Source organism: Malaclemys terrapin, chromosome 2 (assembly GCF_027887155.1).
Source record: "Malaclemys terrapin pileata isolate rMalTer1 chromosome 2, rMalTer1.hap1, whole genome shotgun sequence".
In the NCBI taxonomy this organism is placed as follows: Eukaryota; Metazoa; Chordata; order Testudines; family Emydidae; genus Malaclemys; species Malaclemys terrapin.
Window position 1 is genome coordinate 216,556,957 of NC_071506.1, and position 23,732 is coordinate 216,580,688.

Here is a 23,732-nt window from a genome sequence, read left to right on the forward strand (position 1 = left end):
TTCTGTGCCGCAGTTTCCCTATCACCAAACCAAATAGGGATGATACTTACTCACTACTGTAAAGCACTCTGAGATCTATTCAAAAAGCACTCTATGTAATTCCTAAAATAAAAATATCCTGTAGGCTAGCACGAAGATGTATTCAGAGAGAGATGTATTCAGGAGACCATGAGTTCAAGCCTTTGTTTTCAATGACTGCTGTTAATATTTCTGTGCACTTAACAGTCCTTTTATGCATATCATTGAGGCCAAAAGCTTAGCATAAGTCAAAAAAGGACTGGACATTTATATCGATAATAAGACTATCTAGAATTATAATAGTAAATATGAAAAAAAATTGGAAGATACATAAACCCTGATGGTTTATATCATATGCAAATCTCTAAGAACTGGGAGTGGAGGGAGGGAGACATTTTCCCTATAACAGCCTACTGCATGATTTCGTGCACCTTGCCCCAGAGCAGCTGGTACTGGCCACTGCTGGAGACAGGATTGGACTAGATGGACCACTTTTCTGATCCAACAAGAAAGTTCTACCTTATTACATGGCATTATAGCACAACAGAAGGACAAATTTCCATCTTTCTGTGAGACTGTTTAACCTCATATATTCATTTACTAAATTAAATAGACATCCACATGTATAACCAGAGTAATTTCATTGTGATGAAGGTCTCTGAATTCAAATCTTGTACTAATGATATGAGGAGCAAGTGTAAAAGATTTCTAAGGTAAATATATTTCTGTGTGAAATTTTATATTTGATTCATTTTTAACTGAACAACTAAGTTGTTCATAAAGTCAAACTGACAGATTCAAAATGATGTTACCATGTAAGGCATGCAGCAGCTATAAATTCAGCACTTCATTTTATTTGAATTCAATGCATCAAAAAAGCTCTGTTTATGAAGTTAAAGGAACACTGTCAAGATAAACATGACATTATTAGAAAACAGAAGCTGTGTTCCTATGCACCGTAACTTGCAAGGTGCTGAACTCACTTAACACCCATTGAGTTCAATGGCAATATAGCCCACATTAACAGCACAGGTTATTAAAACTGAATTTTCAAAATATAATTTATTTTTCACTATTTATGCTATATACCTTTGTATATCAATTATGATGGAAAATTAAAATAGACGAGTCAGTGACAGACAGGATCTGGAATATTTGAACTGCAAACAGAGTAGGGGAATTTTTATTTATTTTAAATCTTTCTATTAAAATATAAAACAAAATCAGGATTACCAATACATATAAAGAAAACACAAAACCATCATGCTTTCAAATCAAATAAATTTCTGTTCACTGTTAAATCCTTTGAGGAAAAGGCAATTCAGCTGAGTCTACTTGGTTGATGTTGCAAAAGATATAGCACTGATGTAAATAAAGCCCTCAGTTTTAACAGATTCCCCCTCACTTAGAATAGCTGAAATAGGTTTATTTTTCTATCTAACTGAGCCACATCTTTACCAAACCATTTGCAAGAACAATTCCATTTAGATTCTACTTTTACATTCTTGACCTTACCAACAAAAAAAAGAGAGAGAGCAATTAATAGGTTTTTTTAACAGTGGTATGTACTTTTGCATATTTAATTTAATATAAAAGATTTTAGAGCATTTCCAACTTTAATACCTTTCTTTTTAAAATAAGACATTCCTAATTAAAGTGCTGAATTTGGTATTTCAAAGTTCTGCATAACCGGAAGTAATGCAAACAATATATTAAAGGGGAGAATGAGATGAATGGGGTTGTTGATCAAACAGGAGTTGTAATATTAAGGACTAAATCCTGCCAAGTGCAGAGCATCCTAACCTCCCAGTGAAGTGAATGAAATCAAAGAAAGCACTTAGCATTTGGAAGATCAGACTCTAAAGGAGCAATACTCATTCTTTTGTAGTCTGAAGTATAAATAGGTAAGGACTGTAAGACTTAAAAAAGAAAAAAATAAGCAAGTCTCCAATGTGACTGAATAAAAGGATGTGTAAAAAGTGTTACAGTACAACAAAACATAATGAAGTACCACAAATCACTTTTCAGGGCATTTACCAATTTGCATTTGTCGTATTTACACACACATACACATTGTAACCTAAACATTAGCAAAGCACAGTGTTGCATTACTACCACCAAAGCCAAAGGAATTAGTGAGAGCAATGCGTCGTTTTTCACTTTTCCAGTCTTGGGCTGTTAGCGGAACATAATTGAGATCAAAGTCTGGATCGGTTCTATCTAGGTTGAGAGTAGGTGGTAAAATTCCATGGTAACAGGACAGTGCAGTAAAAGCTGCCTCTATAGCCCCTGCAGCCCCCAGGAGATGTCCTGTTGCTCCCTTTGTTGAGGAAACTGCAAGAGTGTATGCATGCTCTTTAAAAAGTCTCTTTATGGCTTGATTCTCAGCAGCATCTCCTAGTGGCGTAGAAGTGGCATGTGCATTGACATATGTTATATCCTCAGGACATATTCCAGAATCTTTTATTGCTGCAGACATACATCTAAGGAAAAAGAAAAATAGAGAGCTTGATTTCCCGCTGTCTTTTGTAGTCACCGCCATCTGTTCAGAGTGGAAATGGCTGTTAAATACTAAAATCAGAATGGTTGCATTTCACAGGCACTTTGCTCCAATATAAAGGACTACACAAGATGCAAGGCAGAGCAGAATGAGACTCATTCACTTTATCAGCAACAGAAGAATAATATACATACTTAGATCTTGGTCATCTTAAATATTTTATTCTTCTATAGAATATATTGACTGGAATTAAAGTCTACAGTGGAAAAACTGTTATACCACAGGTTGAAAAAGGGGATATAATGAATGAAGCCACAGATTACAGATATAATTGTCCATTAGATGTCTGTTTTTAATCCAAAGGTCAGTCTCCTTCTAAAATAAGTTTTATTATCTTAAACATTATTTTTCCCAACTATTTTACAACTTCAATTACCCTTTGCTGAAGTTTCTCTAGTTTAGCCACCAGGTCAAAAGCAGAGTTTCCTTAGTGATTACAGCAACCATCTTGATCATAGTAAATTAAACAGTTTCCTAATTTTTACATTTTTTTATCCCTCATGTTTATATTATTCCCTTTTGCTCACAACATCCCTAGACGCATCCTCACCACTATTCAGAACTTTAGTGCAAATTGCTTTCTCCCCTGGAAAAAATCAAGAGGGGCAGGAAAATCTCACAGAAACTATATGCCCTTGACATTATATAAATTGGGAAGCAAATTGATATATGGTAATAAGTGTAGTGTATACATTTCAGATTTCTTTGCTAACGTAAAATATATAACAATTCATAATTTAAAATGTTTAATATAAAATTTTCTATTTCCTGTTGTGAATTTAATTCATATTCTGACAAAATTATAAGATGCATATAGGAAAACTGTGTTACAAATGTGTGATCATATCAGCTCAGTGGTGAAAAAAAATCTGTAATTTGAGAGAAAGTTCATGGTTAATCTCAGTATCTCATCATAAATGTCTTAAATTCTAAATAAATGTCTAAAGCAATTAAGTATGAATCAAGTACTATAAAGAGAAAACTGGTAAATTAGTCTTCTACTTTAAAATCTGTTAACCGAGCAAAGATATGGTATTAAACACAGACATCAGAACAACATAAAATATGGAGAACCACCTGTTTGGTCATTTAGTCCATTTCCTTGCCAGGGCAGTTCTTCCTTACAAAGGAAAAAATTCTGGGAGCCATGGTATATTAAGAACAGAAGAACTGAACTGACTATGAACTATTACTACAATAATAATTCTAATGGGGTCAGTACAATGCACTGGCTCACATAGGCACACTCAGCAAACCCAGATTATTGACAAATAGGTTTAGCTTGGATTAGGTGTCACTGTCATCCATGCTTTCACTTTTTATTTATTCTGTATTCTTGGATTGTTTTCCCATATTCGCTTTTTCTTTGACCATTTCATATGGTAACAATAATATGACATACGCACAAAGGGCATCACAGCTGCTATGAAAACCGTCACTTTGAACTGATATATGTAACATTTTTAGTATAATATTACAATAAACTCTGAAGGCTAGTAAAGCTACTACTGTACCTGTGATCTTTAGCAATGACCTATAGTCAGCCTACACAAGGCTCTCGAGCAGTAAATACATATATACAGGTAAGTTGTTTCATTGATAATTTAATTAATTATAGGGTATTTACACTATATACACAATATAAACAAAAATGTCAAAACAGTGAAACAGTAAAAAGATACAAACTGTGTGTAAACTAGCTTCATAAAGATTTTCTATCTCAATAATGGATAGAGCAACATTCCTTCTTTTCCACAGATATCCCATGTAAAAGCAGGCTTATTTTAAGACTGGCAAAAGATTGCTGAAAAATGGCTCTATACTATAAAAAATAAGACATTTAGTCAGCCTACAGTGTGAAAATATCTTAATTCTAGGCAAACAGAGATCTGAGGACATACCAAAGTAAAAATCCAAAGTGCATTTCTGCTTTTTACATCCATCAACTCTAACCTTTTCCACCAATACCACACTGAAGGCACTGAGTCTGCATTAAGACCCCAACAAAGCAAGATACTTAAAACATGACTCTATTTTAATCATATGCTTTGCATAGACACATCTACGGAACTTGTTCAAACCAAGTCCTAAATCTTTTTGAGAGCATTTTAACTATTCACACTGATAATATCTAAGGTAATTATTCTGGGAATTGACATTCTCCAACTACTACACAATTTCTAATGTACTATTTGGAAGTTCAATGTGGGCTAATTAAATAGCATTCCTAAAGAACACAGGTAGCAGCATTACCTGCTTTCATAGCTGAATATCTCTCCTCTTAAATACAGAGGTTCAAAAGGTTTTATTGTATTCAGAGAGCCTTTAACATCTGGCTGTAGTTGGGAGTCATTTATGGTGAAAGCTGTGTACATCAAAAGTAAAAGTGAAATATTTTCCACATTCAATAAAGCTTTCATAATATTACATAAGAAGGGTGAATCTAGTGAGACTACCTTCCCACAAGAAAAATAAGATAAAACCTTACAAAAATCTTCCATTGTTCAGATTAAGTTTTCAGGCTTTTTGAAAATCTGTTTACCATTGTATTTTAAACACTCCCACATCAGTTAAAAGATATGTGGATGGTATTCATGCTGAGGTGCACAATATTTCTCTAGACAAATTTACATAGTATATTGACCAACAGAAAATAATAGCTTAATAGTTTATCTGTCAAATTAATCTACAAATTCTTACCTAAAAGCACCATCTCCATCTGGATTAGGTGCTGTTATGTGGCAAGCATCACCAGAGAGTCCATAACCTAAAATTTCTGCATAGATCCTGGCTTCTCTTTGCACAGCATGTTCATATTCTTCCAACACCAACACAGCTGCACCCTCTCCCATTACAAATCCTTCTCTTTGTGAGTGGAACGGTCGACATGCCTGTTTAGGGCTTGAGTTAAAGTTAGTGCTGAGTGCCCGAGCTCTTGCAAATGCAGCTATAGACAAGGGGCTAATAGAAGCCTCTGTTCCTCCAGCCAACATCACATCAGCATCACCATAGCCTATAAATCTAAAGGAATCTCCAACAGCATGTGCTCCTGTGGTACAAGCGGTTGATACAGCATGATTGGGCCCCTTCAGTTGGTATCTAATGCTGATCTGACCTGCTGCCATATTGATCAAGATCTTAGGGATAAAGAATGGGCTGACTTTGTTATAACCTTTTGTTTTAAACATCAAGCCTGTATTGGAAATATCTTCCAGTGGAACCATTCCCATTCCAATTGCCACACCAGCAGTTAAGTGATCCAGTTCAGACTGTGGATGCCAGCCAGAGTCTTTTATTGCTAGCTCTGCAGCACCCAAGGCCATGATAGTGGCAGAAGACATGGATTTGCTTTCTGATTTTGACACAAAGTTTTCTTCACTGAACTGACCTTTGCCATTTCCTCTCGGCACACAAGCAGCCACTCTACATGGAACACTTGTATATTCTTCCCCATCCAGAGAGATAATCCCACTTTCTCCTTGGAGAAGGCGATTCCACACGAATTGAGTCCCAACGCCAAGAGGAGTCACTAAACCAATACCTGTGACAACTACTCGCCTTTGACGTTTGGAAAGTGACTTGGTGCTGAAACCATTTTTGCTACTTCTTAAACACTGATGTAATTTGGGACTCCGGTGATGAAAATTTACAATTTTTAAGAAATCTGGTAAGCACTGTGAGATCATGGTGGAGAGCAGGATAACCTGAAATACGTTTCTGTAACAGGTAAAAAAGGTAACAATGAAATAGCTGATGTAAAAAGCATTTAAGGTACAGTAAAATTAGGACTTGCCTTTTAAAGGCATGTGTTTTCTAAATTGCAGAGAATGGTGTTCCCTGTACCCTATCGTGGCTATTTATTACAGTAAGACAAGGACCTCATCATAACCTTTACGGGAGACAGCGTGGTCTAGGGGATGGGGCACTAGACTGGGAGTTGGGAGACTTGGATTCTGTTTAGATTTAGAAAGCCATGAAACATGGCCATTTGCTCTTTTTAAGCAATTATTTGAAGTGTCTCCAAAACACATTTGATTGTGAGACATTTGGCATTTGCCTTCATCAAATGACATCTATGCCATTAGTTGTATTGGTATAGTGAAAATAAATGCACTGGAATATAATGCTGTGACAGGATTAATAGCTTTCACTTTGAAAATAACCATATCTAGCATCATAAAACATTGCATTATTATATTAATGTTATAGTGCACTGTCAGCTGAAGAATCTGGTATTGATCACTGTTAAAGAATTAGATACTAGACTATTGGTCTGATCTGGTTTGGCAATTTGTATTCCTGTTGTGTAGGTGCCCATGAGGGTATTATTTGGCTTGCAGGAACTTTATTACCCGTGATGATACACAAGAAAGAAATAACCCAACTTGACTATTAAGTGTCCAAGTAGAGTTTGCAGGGCTTCCAATTAGAAAATAACCATTTTCTCTTCTAAATGGAGCAAATTTGGTTTGACATCCATGAGAAACAAATAAACTTGGAACCCCATGCCATTTTTTTACCAAATAATTTTTCCAAGGGGAACTGCACTTGGAGATATCATCACTGTAATAGAATGCTGTTACGTACGCCTGCTGCTAGATAAAGAGTTGGATGGTTATTTTTGAACAGAGAGTATTAATCCTGTCACAGCATTTGGTTCTAGTCCCTTTATTTCTATTGTGCCAAATGTTTAATGGTGTGATGTTATTTTATATGGGTAAAAACATGTGATTGTATAACACTAGATATTTTGAATGTTGGCCTTGTTGTTGTTTTTGCCAAGGACAAGTAATAGTAGAACTTTTCTCACTTTTTTCTTATAATGTTTCTCCTTCATACATATGGCCAAATGCAAAAATGAAGAGCACTGAAAGGACAGGGAAACCTATTTTATATTTTGCATGTAGCTTCTTCAAGTTTGGTAAATATCTTTTCCAGTTGGAATGAGTGGGAGGAAAAACTGAAAGTACGGTAATTTTATTTCCTGTGACAACAGGCTGAAAAACACTATTGGTTTTAAATTCACAGCAGCAGCATGTTGTAACTTTAAGGCTGCTGCTTTCCTTTTTATATTCTGCTGTGGGTCAACAGTCAGCATATTTGGCAGCCAGACTTCAGTATGTGGCATAATATGCTGGGTTTCTCAAGCTTCATTTCATCGCGACCCCCTTCTGGTAACAAAAATTACATGACCCCAGAAGGGGGAACTGAGCTTGCCCAACCCCTGCTGTCCCAGGTGGGGGGACCAAAGCCAAACTGGGAGCCTTACCGCCCCAGCAGAGGAGGAGAGGGCCTGTACCCTGAGCCCTGCTGCCCAGGGCTGAAGTTGTTGGGCTTCAGCTTTGGCCCTGGATAGTTTGACTCGGGCTTTGGCTCCAGACCCCAGCAAGCCTAAGTCAGCCCCAGTGACCCGACTGACCCACAGTTTGAGAACCACTGAATATATTGTCAGAATAAACCTTATAACAAGGTACATTCTAAAAAAACAATGCTTAGTCACCAGCTTAATTTAATGGCTATTAATGTTCTATAAAAAGAAATAAAGTAATGTTAAACTGACATTAAGGGCCCTCACAGGATTAGTTAATATTTTTTACAGCCTACTGAAAGTATAAATCTCTATAAAAGTGCAAAGTGAGGGATACCCAAGTGAAGGCTCTTATTTATTTGTGTTACACTACCAACAAGTTTCTAGCCCTTCTGGCTGTGGAGAAAGCTTCAAAATGTGACCCCCCCAGTGCACCCTAAAGGCTCATAAAGCAGTACACACACACAAAACAAACACCAAAGCTATTATTTTACTTAATCTCGTGATTTTAAAGCCAATCTCGTGATTTTGGTGTCTCTGACTCATGTCTTTTGAACATTTGGGGTTGGCAATACTGCTAGAGTAGCTGAGATTTTACACAGAATACTATTTTGTTATGGGGTAAATCTCAACGATTCACCAAAGGAGGAGTGGAGCCCTCCAAACTGAATAAAACTAGGGGATATTTTACCGTTTTGCTCCCTCCCCTGGCTCCACTGCCAGCCCCAAGGCACAGCATTGCAAATAGGGTTACCAGCCCTCCAGGATTGTCCTGGAGTCTCCAGGAATACAAGATTAATCTTTTTGACTCCAGCTCAAGCTCTAACGCTGCGCGATGCCTGGCGGGCAGAGGGGACTGGCGAGCACAGGAGACGCTGGGACCGCGCCTCCCGCACCAGCAATGGCAGAGCTCTGCTGAGGGGCTCGGCCGGGGGCGCCGCTCAGCCTCCCGGCTTGTTCCTGGGTGTGAGTACAACCCCCCCCCTCGCCCCAGCCGCGTTCCATCCGGGGGCAAACTCCCCGCCCCTATTATCTAGGAGAGAGGGAAACAGCCCTGGCCCATTTCCGGGGGGGGGCAAGATCCTTCCCCCCGCGCCCTTCCCGAACCTCCTTCTTTCATTCCATCCCACCCCGGAGACAGGCGCGGAAACAGGCACATTCCTCGCACATCTGTATCTCACCTCCCCCTCTCCTCTGTGGTCAGCTCTGTCTCCCTCCCTTTCTCCAATGGCTGTGGGCTAAACCACGTGAGGAAAAAAGGGGGGTCTCAAACCTCGACAACTTGATAATCGACTGCCGATTCCTCGATTGGTCAGAACCCGCGGCACCAATCGAGAAATCGGCGCTGAATTGGTAGGGCATGTAACCTGCTGCTTCCTTGGCTTTCGCCTATCTGTGAGTTTGGGGCAGGGTAAGATGGGTGGTGTGTTTATCTCACAGACTCTGCTTGTGACACCGGTTAGACTCCCACCCATGACAATAAGCGGAGCCTTTCTTCAATTTGCTCTTAGGTGGTGAAAATATCCTCCCTACTTATCTTAGAGCACAGCATGAGCAGAATCCAAGAGCTATTAGGATTATCTACAGAGACCAAAAAGAGGAGTCAGAACAAAAACAGCAAGGCAGAGCCCTAGAAAGAGGAGTCATCGAGATTCAAAAAAACCACACAGAATAAAGTTATATTGAAAAGGAAATTAATAAAAAAAGAGCCAAGCACTCTCGAAAAAGTCACATCCAGAAATAGAAAACATGCAAAAGAGAGCACCAAGAACTCAAAAATTCACTTTCCCTCACTTTTTATTTTTTTCACATCATCTTATTTAGTATTACACACATAAAACTATATTAAAAAGAACATTAGGGATACAAATTCTGAAATTAGGAAATGCTAGAATTAATATTGCTTTTCACAAAAATAGTCTTTAATTACAGTTACATAGGATCATAAAGTATATGCACAAGGGGACCAAATTAAGGTTGCACAGCATGTCCATGCCCCCAGTCCCATTTTAACACACCACACCTGCATCAGCTCCTCATTCCAGTCCCAGATCCCTTAGCGTCACATCCCAGTCCTCTCTCTCCCACCCCCACCCTCTCCACTTCACCAACTCCCTTGGATTGGCAATTTATTCCTCCATATTCCAGACAGGTAGTTAAGCTTCCTCCTCCTCTCTGCCTGGATGCCAGCAGAGGGGCATTAAAAGCACAGGAAAGCCAGGATCCTTGTTCTCAGTTCCTGTGCCTGGCACTTCAGCAATGTCCAACTGTTGGGAGGACCAACTGAGAAAGTCCTGCTCAGCCTCTGCATCCCTCTGGTGGACTCTGCCCACAGCAGATAGAATCTTCAGAGACATGAGCTGCCAAACTCCCCTGAGCGTGTGCAAACTGAGATTTTCAGAAGCTCATAACTTTACCAAATTTGGGCAGATTTTCATGGGGATGGCAAAAAGGCACATCCCTGACACCAGGGCAACCTGCCCCCACCAAATTTCATGTCCTTACTCCAAAGTATGGAGGCACTAGAGTTGCTCATCAAAATGGTCATAAGATTTTTTTTTTTTTAACATGGGCAAAACATTTTCCCATAAAATTTTGTTCTGAGAAACAACAGAATTGTTTTTGCTGAAATTTTCCAAAAATAGTTCAGCCTGAGACTGGCACCCCGGCATGGAAAATTTCAGCCCAAATAGTTACATTTGGCAAAGTTATAAGCAACTGAAAACAGGGTTTTATAATGGAAAGTGTCCAGGCAACGTTAAAATGATGGATGTTGCTATCTGCGTTGCCTATAATAAACTCACTGACTCACCCTGTGCTCTTGCCTCAGTTTACTCATCTATAAAATGGGGATCACTTTACCTCACAGGGGTGCTAATGAGTAATAAACCAAGCTGTGTTTATAAAACACTATGAGATTCTTGGATAAAAGCACCTGTAAATGCACATTATTTGGTAGGAGGAAGTTTCTCAAGTGTGTAAATGAGCTGCTCTAGTTCAAAGACCCTGGTGATCTTTGGCTTTCTGGGAGAAGAATCTGAAGAAACTTGTGTGTACAACTATCCCTAGAGCAGGGGGTGGGGGGGGAGGGGTAGCCAACCTGAGCCTGCGAAGGAGCCAGAATTTACCAATGTACATTGCCAAAGAGCTACAGTAGTACGTCAGCAGCCCCCTATCAGCATCCCCGCTGCTAGCGCCTTCCCTCCCCGCACCTCCTGATCAGCTGTTTCGTGGCATGCAGGAGGCTGGGGGCAGGGGGGTGAGGGCACGGCAGGCTCAGGGGAGGGAGTGGGAAGGGGTGGAGTGGGGGCAGGGCCTGTGGCAGAGCCAGGGGTTGAGCAGTGAGCATCCCCTGGCACATTGGAAAGTTGGCGACTGTAGCTCCAGCCCTGGAGTCGGTGCCTATACAAGGAGCCACATGTGGCTCCGGAGCCACAGGTTGGCGACCCCTGCCCTAGAGGTTCAATGCAAACAGACAAAAGTGAAATATGTATACGGTGTTGGTACTTGCTTTTTGGCAAAAGTTATTAAATGGGGTGCCATACTGATGGGAGGTCATCTAGTCCAACCCCCTGCTCAAAGCAGGACCAGTCCCAGTCCCAACTAAATCATGCCAGCCAGGGCTTAGTCAGGGTACTTGCACATTATCCATTTTAGGGCTTTATAGGACCACAGTATTAGAAAAGGATAAGCAGCTTCAACATTACTTTAAAAGCAAAGGAATCAGACCACACCATGTAGAAACTGACCAAGATAAATTATTTTGTATTTTGTGCACTACATACACATAGGGCCTGATTTTCAGAGAGGCTACACACTGCAACCTCAAGGGAAACTGCCTATTCTTTTTGCGGATACAGACTAACACGGCTGCTACTCTGAAACTTGCACAAGGTTAGTACATCTGAAAATCAGACCCATAAAATAAATGTTTAGCTAAAGGGGTAAAAAAAGGGTGAGACTCACCACAATATATTTTTAAAGGACCCATTTTTAATTAAATGTAAGTCAATCTAACAGATTTATTTGAAAATGCTCAGAAAATTCAAAATGTACTCAGCTTATGTGCGGTAAATTTGGGGAAAGAGGCACTATATTTTTCATAGAAAACAAAGACGTTGAATCCTAGAGTTAAGTGAAAAACTCAATGCAATTTAGCTATGAAGGCACTGATTGTGAGACTATAATCGCTGTAGAAACTGAAAGGGAAACTTGCCCGCCCGCTCCACGTTCAGCCGCTGGGTGGTTCAGCAGGTCCCGGATCTGGGAGCAAGCGAACGGGCGCGCGCACGCTAGACGGCAGCGCCCGCTCACTGGGGAGGACACCATCCCATCCCCCGCCCCCAGGGAAGTAGCACGATGGCGGCCGCGGGGGGTCCCTCCGCGCCACCCCACTCTCGAGCCGTGAGTGAGCTCTGCCAGAACGCCCGAGACACCTTTCTGGAGGCCTCACGGCTACTTCTCACCTACGCGGACAATATCCTCAGGTGAGCAGGGCGGACGGGCCCGCGAAGCAGGGCACCGTCCCCGTGGGAGGTATAAATCTTCGGACTCACGGTCTGCGGGCTGGTGGGGGGTGCCGCGGGAGGGCACGACCTGAGCTCGGGCCGGGCACCCAGCGGGAAGAGCTGCTGACTCAGCAGCGGCGGCGGCGGCTTAGCCCAGCCTGTGCTGAGTCACTGACCGCCAGAACTCTGCCCCCCGTTGGGTCAGTTGCACCCGCTGTTCCCTTAGAGAGCAGAGCTCCCGCTGGGGGGCAGAGCTTCCCCCTCCCACCCCACGCCGTGGCGGCCCAAGCAGCGTGTCGCTGCTATGTCCGCACGGGGCTGCCCTCTGGCTGCCACGTCCTGCTGGGCCTGGGGCTTGTGACCTGCTTCCTCGCCACTGCCCTGCACCCGCTTGGACGGGCTCACCTGGCAGCCCTTTACTCCCATCTTCTGGGGCTGGACAGGGTGAGGGCAGGAGATTGACGTTGAATGAGTCAGTGGCTTTTCCCACCCTGAGGGTGCAGGTCTTGTGCATTTCACACCTGTCCCTCAGGTGCACGTGCAGTCTGTGAGCGTTTGGGTGTTTAAATGGTGCCTATCACTGTGGTTTTCTAGCATCATGGTATTCATGTATTGCACAGTATTTTGCTATGTGGGACATGATGGGTCGTGTACAGTAAATAGCCATTCATCCCAAGTTAGTCAGTCCATTGAGCAGGACCCTATTATGCTAGGTGCTGTACACACACACACAAAGAGGACCCCTAGCCCAAAGAGTACAAATGTAAATGTAAGACAGATAGACACAGATTGGGGAGGACAAGGAAACAATGAGAGAATATTAGTATTATGAACAGTGATGTCAGCACAGCAGTGACCTAACCTTTGTCAAGTTTTTTGTAGGATGGAGATTTAGAAATGACCTTTCATGGGCTGCCTACACTCTGTATATAAAAGCAAGTCTAAGTTTCTTAGCTTCTAAAAAATGTTAACACCCTGAAAAATCCAGTGAGAGGTGTCACTACCCACACTGTAAGTTTCCAAGTTTTTTAGCTGATGACATAATTGTTTTAATTTTTTTTATTCCTATCAGACACCCAAATGAAGAAAAATATAGGTCTATTCGGATTGGAAATCCAGCATTTTCGACTCGGTTGTTACCTGTCAGAGGAGCAGTTGAATGTTTGTTTGAAATGGGATTTGAAGAGGTGAGTATTCTAGATGTTTGTTTTCCAGGTTTGTTTTATCCTGTTGTAACTTCAGCAGTGTTCCATCTACAGTATAATAGGTGATTTGTCCTTCTGGTTCATGCTTAACTTTACAATTGCAAAGCTATAGGGCCTTCTCTAGGGCTGCACCTTAACATGGTGGAAAGGCTTGTGTGTTCCAATGACCTTGAGAGCTATGCTGTAGTACAGGGGCTGGCAAACTTTTTGGCCTGAGGGCTGCATCAGGTTTCGTAAATTGTATGGAGGGCTGGTTAGAGGAGGGGGTTGTGGCTCGACCCCCACCTCCTATCTGCCTCTCCCCCTCCCCTGGGACTCCTGCCCCATCCAACCCCCCCTATTCCCTGATGACCTCCCTGAAACCCCTGCCCCATCCACACACCCCTGTCTGCCCACGGACCCTCACCGCCCCATCCAATCCCTCCTCTCATTCCTGAGGGCCCCCCCGGGACCCCTACCCCCATTCAACCCCCTATTCCCGCCCCGACCCCTATCCACACCCCTGCCCCTGACCACCACCCTGAACTCCCCTGCCCTCTATCCAACCCCCGCTGCTCCATGTCCCCTTACTGCACTGCCTGGAGCACTGGTGGCTGGCAGCGCTACAGCCGCGCTGCCTGGCTGGAGCCGGGCCAGGCCACCGCCGCCACCATGCAGCACAGAGGACCGGCTCAGGCCGGGCTCTGCAGCTGTGCTGCCCCAGGAGCTCACAGTCCTGTCACCCAGAGCATTGTGCCTGTGCTGGAGTGAGTGAGCTGAGGCTGCGGGAGAGGGGGGACAGCAGGGGAGGGGCCAGGGGCCGGGCAGAACAGTCCCGCGGGCTGTAGTTTGCCCACCTCTGCTGTAGTAGTTTAACTCCTGGTAGAGCCACTCCAACTGGACAGAAGTCAGAAGGTAGACATCAGACAAAAAGTCCATTATTGGGATTAACCAGACTCCTTAGCCCTGGTCAGCAGCTGGTCTAAGGAGAAGGTATAGTCTGTGTTCAAACTGAGGTGGTCCGACCTGCTAGCCAATCATGGCCCATGGACTTTAGTGGAGCAGCCACGCTCTGCTTCAATTTGCAGTGGCGTTAGCAAGCTGTCTTTGGCACTGCTGTACAGCCTGGGCATTGGGCTGTGGTCACTTTGGCCTTCATTGGGTTCTGCAAGCAATTTTCTCGATTTTGTTTCACCTGCACCTTGCAAAGACCTGTGTTGTCAATCCACGCGTTGCAGTCTTCTGCACCAGTGGACAAAATGGCCAACAAGGACTACAAAAGTGATTTTTCCTCCCTTGGTATTCACCCCTTCTTGTCAACTGTTGAGAATAGCCCACTTCCACCTTAATTAAATTGGCTCATTAGTACTGACCCCTGACTTGATAAGGCAACTCCCATCTTTTCATGTGCTGTGTATTTATACCTGCCTACTCTATTTTCCACTACATGCATCTGATGAAGTGGGTTTTAGCCCACGAAAACTTATGCCCAAATAAATTGGTTAGTCTCTAAGATGCCACAAGGACTCCTCATTGTTTTTAAGGACGAGAGTGTGACTAATCATGCACAACCTAGTATCACTTTAAACAATTCTTTGTGCAGGTCCATAGCCCTTATTCCTTGCTATCTCTTCACTCATTCTGTTCTTTGAATGTCCTGTGGTGACAGGAAAGTGTGGTGATGGGAACAGGGGGGTCCCTAGTCACAAACATGCAGTTAGGCAGCGCCAGCATAATGGTTGTTTATTGTTGACTTGGAGTGATCTTGGAATCCATATCCTTCTCATGCGACAGATCAGCCCTCTTTAAAGATAGTGCTGCTCTCCGTAATGCAGGGAAGGGGGAGAAATGGATCCCTAAATATCTCTCTCTCATTCCATTATCAATTTACTAGTATGCTATGACTAGCTGGTCATGCAGTATGTGCTTAAAAAGCAGCATCAGGCACATAACACTGAACTTCGCAACCTAGAAATGTCTGCACTCTTTCTGATGATGTTGGTGGACTTGGAAAGTACACTGCACTCCTTGGAAGAGAACTTGCCAAATACAACATTGATGTGTCTCACTTGGTGCAGCTATATCTCCCAGGCAAGTCCCAACTTGAAGAGGTCTGTGCTGGATACACATTTACTGGATAGGCAAGTCCGCAGAAGAGTGGAGACTATTGGGAGTGGGCTTTGCTATTTGGATGTCTATTGCACGCACACATCTGATTGTGTTCCAAAAGGAATAAATGATTGTCTGATTGTCCTTCACCTCAGCTTGACATCTGCATGTCATGTAACAGTGCATATGTACCGATGATGATATGTTCTGACATTGTCAAAGAAAAAGTCTATGAAGACTTTGACAGTGCCATAAACTCAGCTCATCGGTGCGACAAATTAATCATCCTAGGCACTTTTAACATCCAGATTGGTTGCAATCACAAAGCTTTGCCTAAAATAAATTGGTTAACGAGGTGTGGGTACAAATGGCACACTATTCCTCACAAAAGTGCATGGAGAATTAGCTAGTCACCACAAACATGATATTTCAACAAGCAGTGAAATGCAAAACAACATGGATGCATCCCCCATTGTATACCAAGGCAATTGTTGGGATGTCAAAATCACCTTTGCAATGCAGGGAGCTGCATGCAGTCTGATGTCAGCTCATGAGATGTAAAGTGACATTGATCCTCCAGTTGAAACAGCGCAGATGTTGTCAATCTCCAATACCCATGCTCAGTGTGCATGTGTTGAAATCTGAGCTCACGCGTACAAAGCGTGTTTAAAAAACGTCATGAAGTTCTCATCACACTTTGAGTCAGACATAATAAATGCTGACTCTGTCTGGTCATCTTTTAAGGAAACAGTGTTCAATGCATCTAAAGAGGGGGCATCAGGAATGTTTTGACAAAAATGATGCTGAGAAAGCAACTCTTGAGATCCATGCATGTTCTTCACACATAGATAAATTATAAAAACTCATCTATTAAAAAAGATGGCTTATTCACATATAAAGTGTAATGTGCAAGCTAAGCTTCGCCACATGAAAGATTGAAGGTGGTTGGCTTCATTTTCCACCAGCTATCCGTGACAGACAAAAAAGACTCCAAACAGGTTTTTGATGAGCTGAAGACTGTATGACTTGCAATCTAATGGGCTACCCCTATCTGGAATATAAATGACTCACTGTCACTGACTGATCGTGGACAAATTCTGCAATGATGAGGCGAACTTTAATAAGGCTCTGAACTGCCCAGACACCACATTAGCATGAGCACTTGATGATCTTGAACAATTTGCAATTCTAGACCAATTCTCAATTCCACGAAATATATCTGAAGTATGGAAAGCTGTCAAACAGCAACGGATCAAGTACAGATGGTATTCCTGCAGAGATCTTCAAATGTGAGGGACATAGAATTGTAGGACTTGAAGACAGCTGATCAGGAAGCTCACTGGCCTCTGCTTAAAGTTTTGGGAAGAGGAGGCTATTTCACAGGAGCTGAAAGAGGCCAACATTATCCACTTTTACAAAAGGAAAGCAGTCATGCTTCTTGCAATAACCATCGTGGTGTCTCACTTCTTGCCACTGCAGGAAAGATACTCGCCTGAGTCATACGAAACTAACTGATCAACTTGGAGAAGATTGGCGTTTAGGCATACGTGGCTTCCATCCTGGGCATGGTACTTCAGACATGATCTTTTCACTCCAGCAAATACAGGAGAAATGTTGTGAGTAGAATCAAGACCTATATGTAGTTTTTGTCAATCTTAAGACCTTTGACTCTGTAAATTGAGAAGGCTTGTAGACTCCACAAGTTCAGTTTTCCCACTATAAGTTTGTCAGCATTATTAAATCTTTTCATGCAGGAATTCAGGTTCGTGTCCTTGACCAATGCTGCTTCTCATCTTCCTCTGTTGTCACCAAAAGAGTAAAACAAGGTTGTGTTCTTACCCTAATATTGTTTAGCATCATGTTTGCAGCTGTTCTAATAGATGCATTCAGAGACATTGATTGTGGTATTTATATGAAGTACCATATGGATGGAGGTATCTTAAATCTGCATTGCCTGTGTGAGAAGACAAAAGTTATGAAGATTACTATTCATGAATTACTATCACTGATGATTGTGCTTTAGTGGCCCATAACCTCAGGGACATTCAATTGCTCATTGATTGTGCGTGCAGCAAAATATTTTGACTTAACAATCAGCCTAAAGAAGGCAGAAGTGACAGTCCAGGCTCCACTGGTAAATACTGCAACTGCTCCTGTTGCCTATTGACTATGTACCACTCAAGGTTGTTGATAAATTTTGCTATCTACACAGTGTTGTTTTTTGAAATACAATGATAATACCATTACGAAATGTATTGGTGCAGCCACTGATGCCTTCAGAGAATTTTAGCGTTGTCTCTGGCATGAGCACCGTGTCAGACGGCAAACTATAATTGATGTTTACCACTATGTATCACCACCACTACGTATCACCACCACTACTCTCCTCTATGGCTGCAATATATGGACAACTTATCAATGCCACGTAAAACATTTGGACAAATTCCCTCTACGATTTCTAGAGCAGATAACTGGAATTAAATGGCAAGATTTGAGTCCAAACACTGAGGTCTTTGAGTGTTGCAACATCGGACATTTAAGCTTTTATAGTGAGAGCACAACTGAGATGCTGTGGTCATATGGTCCGCATGTCTGACAGTAGAATACCAAAGGCTGTCTTTTACAGAGAATTGCAGACTGGAACGCATTTTAGAGGCAGACCAAGAAAATGTTACAAAAACACTGAAAGGGGCCAAACGCCAATCTTGCAGAGTTGACCTCAACATCTGGGAGCTTTTAGCGCATGATCTGAATTGCTGCAAGCAAGGAGAAATGTGTGAGGCATAAAGCTAAAAACAGTGCATGTTAATCTACAATTACCTTCACCTGGAGCTGCAGATTCAGAATTGGTTTATGGTCTTGTTGTGGGGCCTGAAACAAGTGATTAGCTCATCCGTTGAGCTTAACTGGAGACTCCATCAGATTCTACTTTCTGGCCACTTGCAGTTTAAGTAGCATTTTTCCTTTCATTTTGCATATCTTTACTTTGTCCATAAATATCTAGTGCCAAATAACATGAAAGTTAAGGAAAGCATCATCTTAAATCTGTAGAGTTAAGGTAAAAAAACATCCTGAGTGAAATCTTGGCCCTATTGCAGTCAATGGAAGTTTTACCATTGATTTCAGTGGAGCCAGGATTTCATCCCTTGTGTGCTAATATGGCCCCATCACTGTAGCAGAAATAGAAGTAGAAATAGCTTCTAGTTTTAATTTGTGTATGGAATATTTGAGGGAAAGCTATGCTGAAAAAACAAGTTTTGCTTTCAGAGCTGAATTTGGCTAGTTCTATTGTCATTCTTATCTCTTGTGGGGTTGAGTTCTCTAATCTAGGTCCAGTGCTGGTGGGAGCTCTGTCTTTTGCACTTCTGAGCCTCCCTCTATTGGTCACATATTATAACTGCCCTGATGGAAAGTAGCTGTCATGGGAGAGCCTGATTGCAGAGGAAGAGGTAGTGTCTCAGGTTTCTAGGGCTAATCTCATGAAGAGGTCCAGGATAACACCTTGAATGGCACAGTATTAAATGGAAAATCTGTGTAGATAACTGAACTCCACAGTGATTGTGTTTGGGAACCTGCGTTACTGGTTAAACTGCTGCTGTATTTTGTATGAGTTAGAGCTTTGAGAGTATGCTGCTTCATCTCTATACAAGTTGTGGTAATCAAGGTTGGCGGTCACAAACTTATTTTCAGTAGCCATCTGCAGGGTGTGTATGTTCCAGCTCTGTATGCTAGTCCAGCTTTCTCAGGTGTTTGGAGAGGGGAAGAAATCAGAGTTACAGTTACCCCATCTCGCTTAGGCTGTTCTGGCTCAGCACTCTTCATGTTCGCACCATGGTCATTTCACTGCTTCTGGGTTTCGTTTCAGGCTTGGCAGTTTCCTTACCAGCCTTCCCATTGCACAGCTACTGCACAAGACCTTGTTTAGAGGAGAAACTGGACACTTCCCCTTACTCATGGAGTAATAAGATAAAAATAAAAACATGAGGCCCTTTTCCTCCTCCTCTCTTAATCCAACCTGAAGATAGGCAAATTCTTTTAGAAACATTTGAGATCTTGTTCCAGTTTCCCTGGGTCTCTATGGATAAGGGTACATCTACACTACAGCGGGGAGTCGATTTAAGATACGCAAATTCAGCTACGTGAATAGCGTAGCTGAATTCGACGTATTGCAGCCGACTTACCCCGTTGTGAGGACGGCGGCAAAATCTACTTCTGCGGCTTTTTGTCGGCGGCGCTTACTACCACCTCCGCTGGTGGAGTTAGAGCGCCGATTCGAGGATCAATTGTCGCGTCCCAACGGGACGCGATAAATCGATCCCCGAGAGGTCGATTTCTACCCGCCGATTCAGGCGGGTAGTATAGACCAGACCTAAGGATGCCTCTTCTCTCTGCAGCAAGGCCAGCAGAGAAAGGGTTAAACTGCATTGTTCTATTTGCATGCACTAAATACAGAAAAATTAACTTTCCTATGTTTTTTACATTTCAGGGAGAAACTCATCTTGTTTTTCCTAAGGAAGCCTCAATTGAACAACTACACAAAATCCGAGATCTGATTGCTGGAGAGAGAAATAGCAGATTAAGTGAATCAAGTCAAACCCAAAGATCAGGATCTTCTCAAACTGTAACCAGTATGCAGCCTATTGTACCTCAGTCTTCAACAGCTGTTGACTCAACCCCAATCCCTGTCAATAGGCAACTACAAACATCAACTGCACAATCTGCTGCAATGGTAAGTACCTTTTAACACCCTCTTATAATACCTATCCTGTAAAAGGGATTGTATTTATAAGACTTGGAGAAACTTTCATGAGGGCAGAAGTAGAAATAACTAGAATACTGGGGACAGCTGAAAATTTGATTCCCTTGATCACTTTCTTGGGAACATCTTTTCCCATTACCTTAATGAGATTGTGGAAGTTCTTTGTCTACATCCAGCCTTAAAGCTGGATGTGCTATGGGCCCAGCACAAACAAATGACACAACAGAAAAGGTCTTTAAGTGTGCAATTTCCAGAACAGGATTCACTGTTTTTTAGATGGAAAACTTTTCCAAAGTAACAAAGGAATTTCCACAAATCAATAGTCCATCCAGCTCAGTAACTTTTAGCCAAGAATGACCTATGCAGAATAGTTCAGAAGAAAAGTCAAATTTAAAAAAAATCCTGTTTGTGATAGGCAAGAGGTTCTCCGCTTTTTTATAGTGTGGACCCATCTTTTTATCTTATGGGTCACTTTCCCTAGCATTTGCATTCATAACATTAGTTTGTTATACATAATTATATACATAATTGTGTACAGCAATTACATCAAGAAGTAAATATTAAGACGGTATTATGTATTTTTAACTCGTTTGTATGTAATATACCAGTGGGAAATGAAGACAGCCAACATCATGTGATTAGCCAGCTCTCTACTGACCACCAGTTAATTCCACAAGTTGGTTAACTATATATTGTGGAAGTGTACCCTGTAGGGTATTTTTATGCTTTGCCCTGGGGTATTACATTGTCTAAGACTAACTCTTAAGAAGTTAACATTAGTGGAATCAGTATGGAGGACGCTTAGCTTTTCAGGTAATCTTGGTTTTTTAACTTCAGTTCTTTAAAAATCTGTGTCCCCATTCTTTAAATTTCAGTTACACTTCCTGAATTAACTCAAGTCTGTTTCTAAGGATTGTGTTTAGAATAGCTTCTCCGCTTATATGCTTCAGAACAAGCTGCCCAAAGAAATTTTTTCCAAACTGTGTTTATAAGTGATGTTTCAACCATTGTACGATATTGGGTTGGCTGGATGTTGCTGTTACTGTTGTGGATTTTATTGCCTCTTTAAACTGTCTTAAACTTCATCATTGCTACTCTAATCTAGAGACTGATCGTTAAGGTTAAGATTTTGTCACAGGTATTTTTAGTAGAAGTCACGGACAGGTCGGAGGCAATAAACAAAAATTCACTAAAGCCTGTGACCTGTCCCTGACTTTTACTAAAAATACCAGAGAGACACAGGGACTAACAGTCTGAGTCCCGTCGGCTGCTGCTCCAGGCCTGGGGACTGCGGTGGGGGCAGTAGTCACAGAGGTCCGTTAAAGTCACAGAATTCATGACCTCCATAACAAAATCATATCCTTACCTGATAGTATACCCCCACTCTTGTATTCATATTTTTAAGATCTTGCATATATAGCCATATACTGTTTTACTTCAGGATCTTTTTCAGGAAAACAACCTAACCATCCTTTCTTTGTATAGTTTTTGAAGCAAGGAATTTTAGTATCCCATTGATGGTTCTTATTCCACCATGTTTCAAAAGTGTCAGTTATGTAGAGGTCCTTTCCCCAATGCCAAACATTTTAGTTCATCCATTTTCACTTCTCATTGGTAAATGAACAGACTCATGTTTGTAAATATGTGCTTATTTTAATATAGCTAGTTTAGCTAAAATTACTCCTAGTTTCCTTCCTTCCCTTTTCTCTGTTGCAACTGTTTGTTGCTAACTGATTCCCATGCTACTCAACATGTAACTTGACTTCTGCTTATTAAAATTTTATTCTGTTTTCCAATCTTCTCTAATAAATTTCTTCCCACCACCCTGTTTAACTTCATTGCCAGCAGTTTGGTTAAGATGGAAACCTTCCCTAAAAGTTTTCAGTGCCTGAAACCAAAGCCCCTTTCTTTTCTATATCATTTTTTCTTATTCATACATTGAGACTAATTTCCCCCCTGAAGGCTTTTCTGGGATGTGATTCAAATGTTGAATATAGCCCCTTTCACTTTCACAACAACCTACTCTTAAGTGGTTTCCTTCAGACAAAGTGAATCCAACTTTTGCATGTGAGATTAAGAGGATGGACCATAATTGTCCGAATTGTCCTTACTCTCATTCTTGACATTCAAACGTTCAGGGAACTTCTACTGATTTACAAACCTCTTCATGAGCTAATTAAAAGCAACCCAGAAAAGATCATTTAAGGTCCTGGTTTTCAGAAGTGCTGAGCACCCACAAATCCCTCTGAAGTAAATGGAAGCTGCAGGTGAATATCAGATCTTTAAGCTTTATCAGTCAGTGTATGCCTAAATGTCCATTCACATGGAAAGCAGTCAGTTTGACTATAGTTAGAAAAGGCACCAAGGATGCACAAAACTCAGTGCTTCTGTAAAAAGGTCAATGATAGGATATCTCCATTATTTTAATTTATTTATTTAACTATCTCCTAGAACTGGAAGGGACCTTGAAAGGTCATAGAGTCCAGCCCCCTGCCTTCACTATCAGGACCAAGTACTGATTTTGCCCCAGATCCCTAAGTGGCCCCCTCAAGGATTGAACTCACAACCCTGGGTTTAGCAGGCCAATGCTCAAACCACTGAGCTATCCTGCCCTCCCCCCCATAATAGTATAGCTCATTTCAGACTATTTGATTTTATAAATGTTAATTAAACCTTATAATATGCCAGTACATAGAGTATTATACCTATTTACAAATAAAGAAACAGAAACCCAGTGGGGGTTAAGTAACTTACTTAAGTTCACCCAATGGTAGAACCAAACCCAAGAAGTCCTGACTTTAGCTCTTCTGCTCTACCTTATTTACAAAGGACCTAGATAATTTAAGTACCAAATGGCTTAATTCTCAAAGAGATGAGGTAATATACAAAGAACTATCTACTTACCTACCTTAGGGTTTTATACTGCCTCACATTGGTGTAGGATCTGAGCATCTTCCAGGTAAAATCATTAGCAACGTCTCTAGTAGATTCATGGGTTTTCTTTCTCTTCACCCTTTATACAGTCAGAATTCTGTTTTGGGTAGGCTTTTTTTCATGGAAGTGATGGGACGGAAGGAGTTGGCGGGGGTGTTCAACTTGCAAGTGTCACTTATGGTGCAAAAGCTTCCTCTCTGAGAGAGCGTTCTTATAACGTTGGGATGGGATACAAACCCATGCGTCCGGAGGAGGCTGCAACCTGAACGCAGCACCTTATATTACTTAGCTACCCTGATGACCTGTGGCAACGGGCATTCAGCTACCTATTGTTGGAGAGAGCAATGCTCAG

General features: G+C 41.7%; 2 protein-coding genes across 5 annotated transcripts in view; one reads left to right on the top strand and one right to left on the bottom strand.

The window, feature by feature from the left end:
- Positions 1–1,179: 1,179 nt before the first annotated feature.
- On the bottom strand, positions 1,180–9,138 carry OXSM (3-oxoacyl-ACP synthase, mitochondrial). Its single transcript, XM_054019946.1, has 3 exons — positions 9,068–9,138; positions 5,279–6,295; positions 1,180–2,501 (listed from the first exon to the last, which is right to left on the bottom strand). The coding sequence occupies exons 2-3, from the start codon at positions 6,262–6,264 to the stop codon at positions 2,099–2,101; spliced, it is 1,389 nt and encodes a 462-aa protein (XP_053875921.1). The 5' UTR covers positions 6,265–6,295; positions 9,068–9,138; the 3' UTR covers positions 1,180–2,098.
- A 2,539-nt stretch (positions 9,139–11,677) lies between these two features.
- The window catches only part of NGLY1 (N-glycanase 1), a 68,818-nt gene continuing 56,763 nt past the window's right edge, over positions 11,678–23,732 (top strand). For 2 of the 4 annotated variants that reach the window (XM_054019942.1, XM_054019943.1), the window contains exons 1-3: positions 12,173–12,373; positions 13,467–13,581; positions 20,174–20,416. In XM_054019942.1, coding sequence (XP_053875917.1) covers positions 12,246–12,373; positions 13,467–13,581; positions 20,174–20,416 — 486 coding nt within the window. In that variant the 5' untranslated portion in view covers positions 12,173–12,245. Of the gene's footprint in view, positions 11,781–12,151; positions 12,374–13,466; positions 13,582–20,173; positions 20,417–23,732 lie in introns of those variants that run through there. The other 2 variants (XM_054019945.1, XM_054019944.1) reach the window with 2 other exon arrangements.

Coding starts and splice junctions, on each gene's coding strand:
- OXSM (XM_054019946.1), bottom strand. CDS start 6,264: ATGATCTCACAGTGCTTACCAGATTTCTTAAAAATTGTAAATTTTCAT. Junction 2,502..5,278: donor GATGGAGATGGTGCTTTTAG/GTAAGAATTTGT, acceptor CTTTTTCCTTAG/ATGTATGTCTGCAGCAATAA.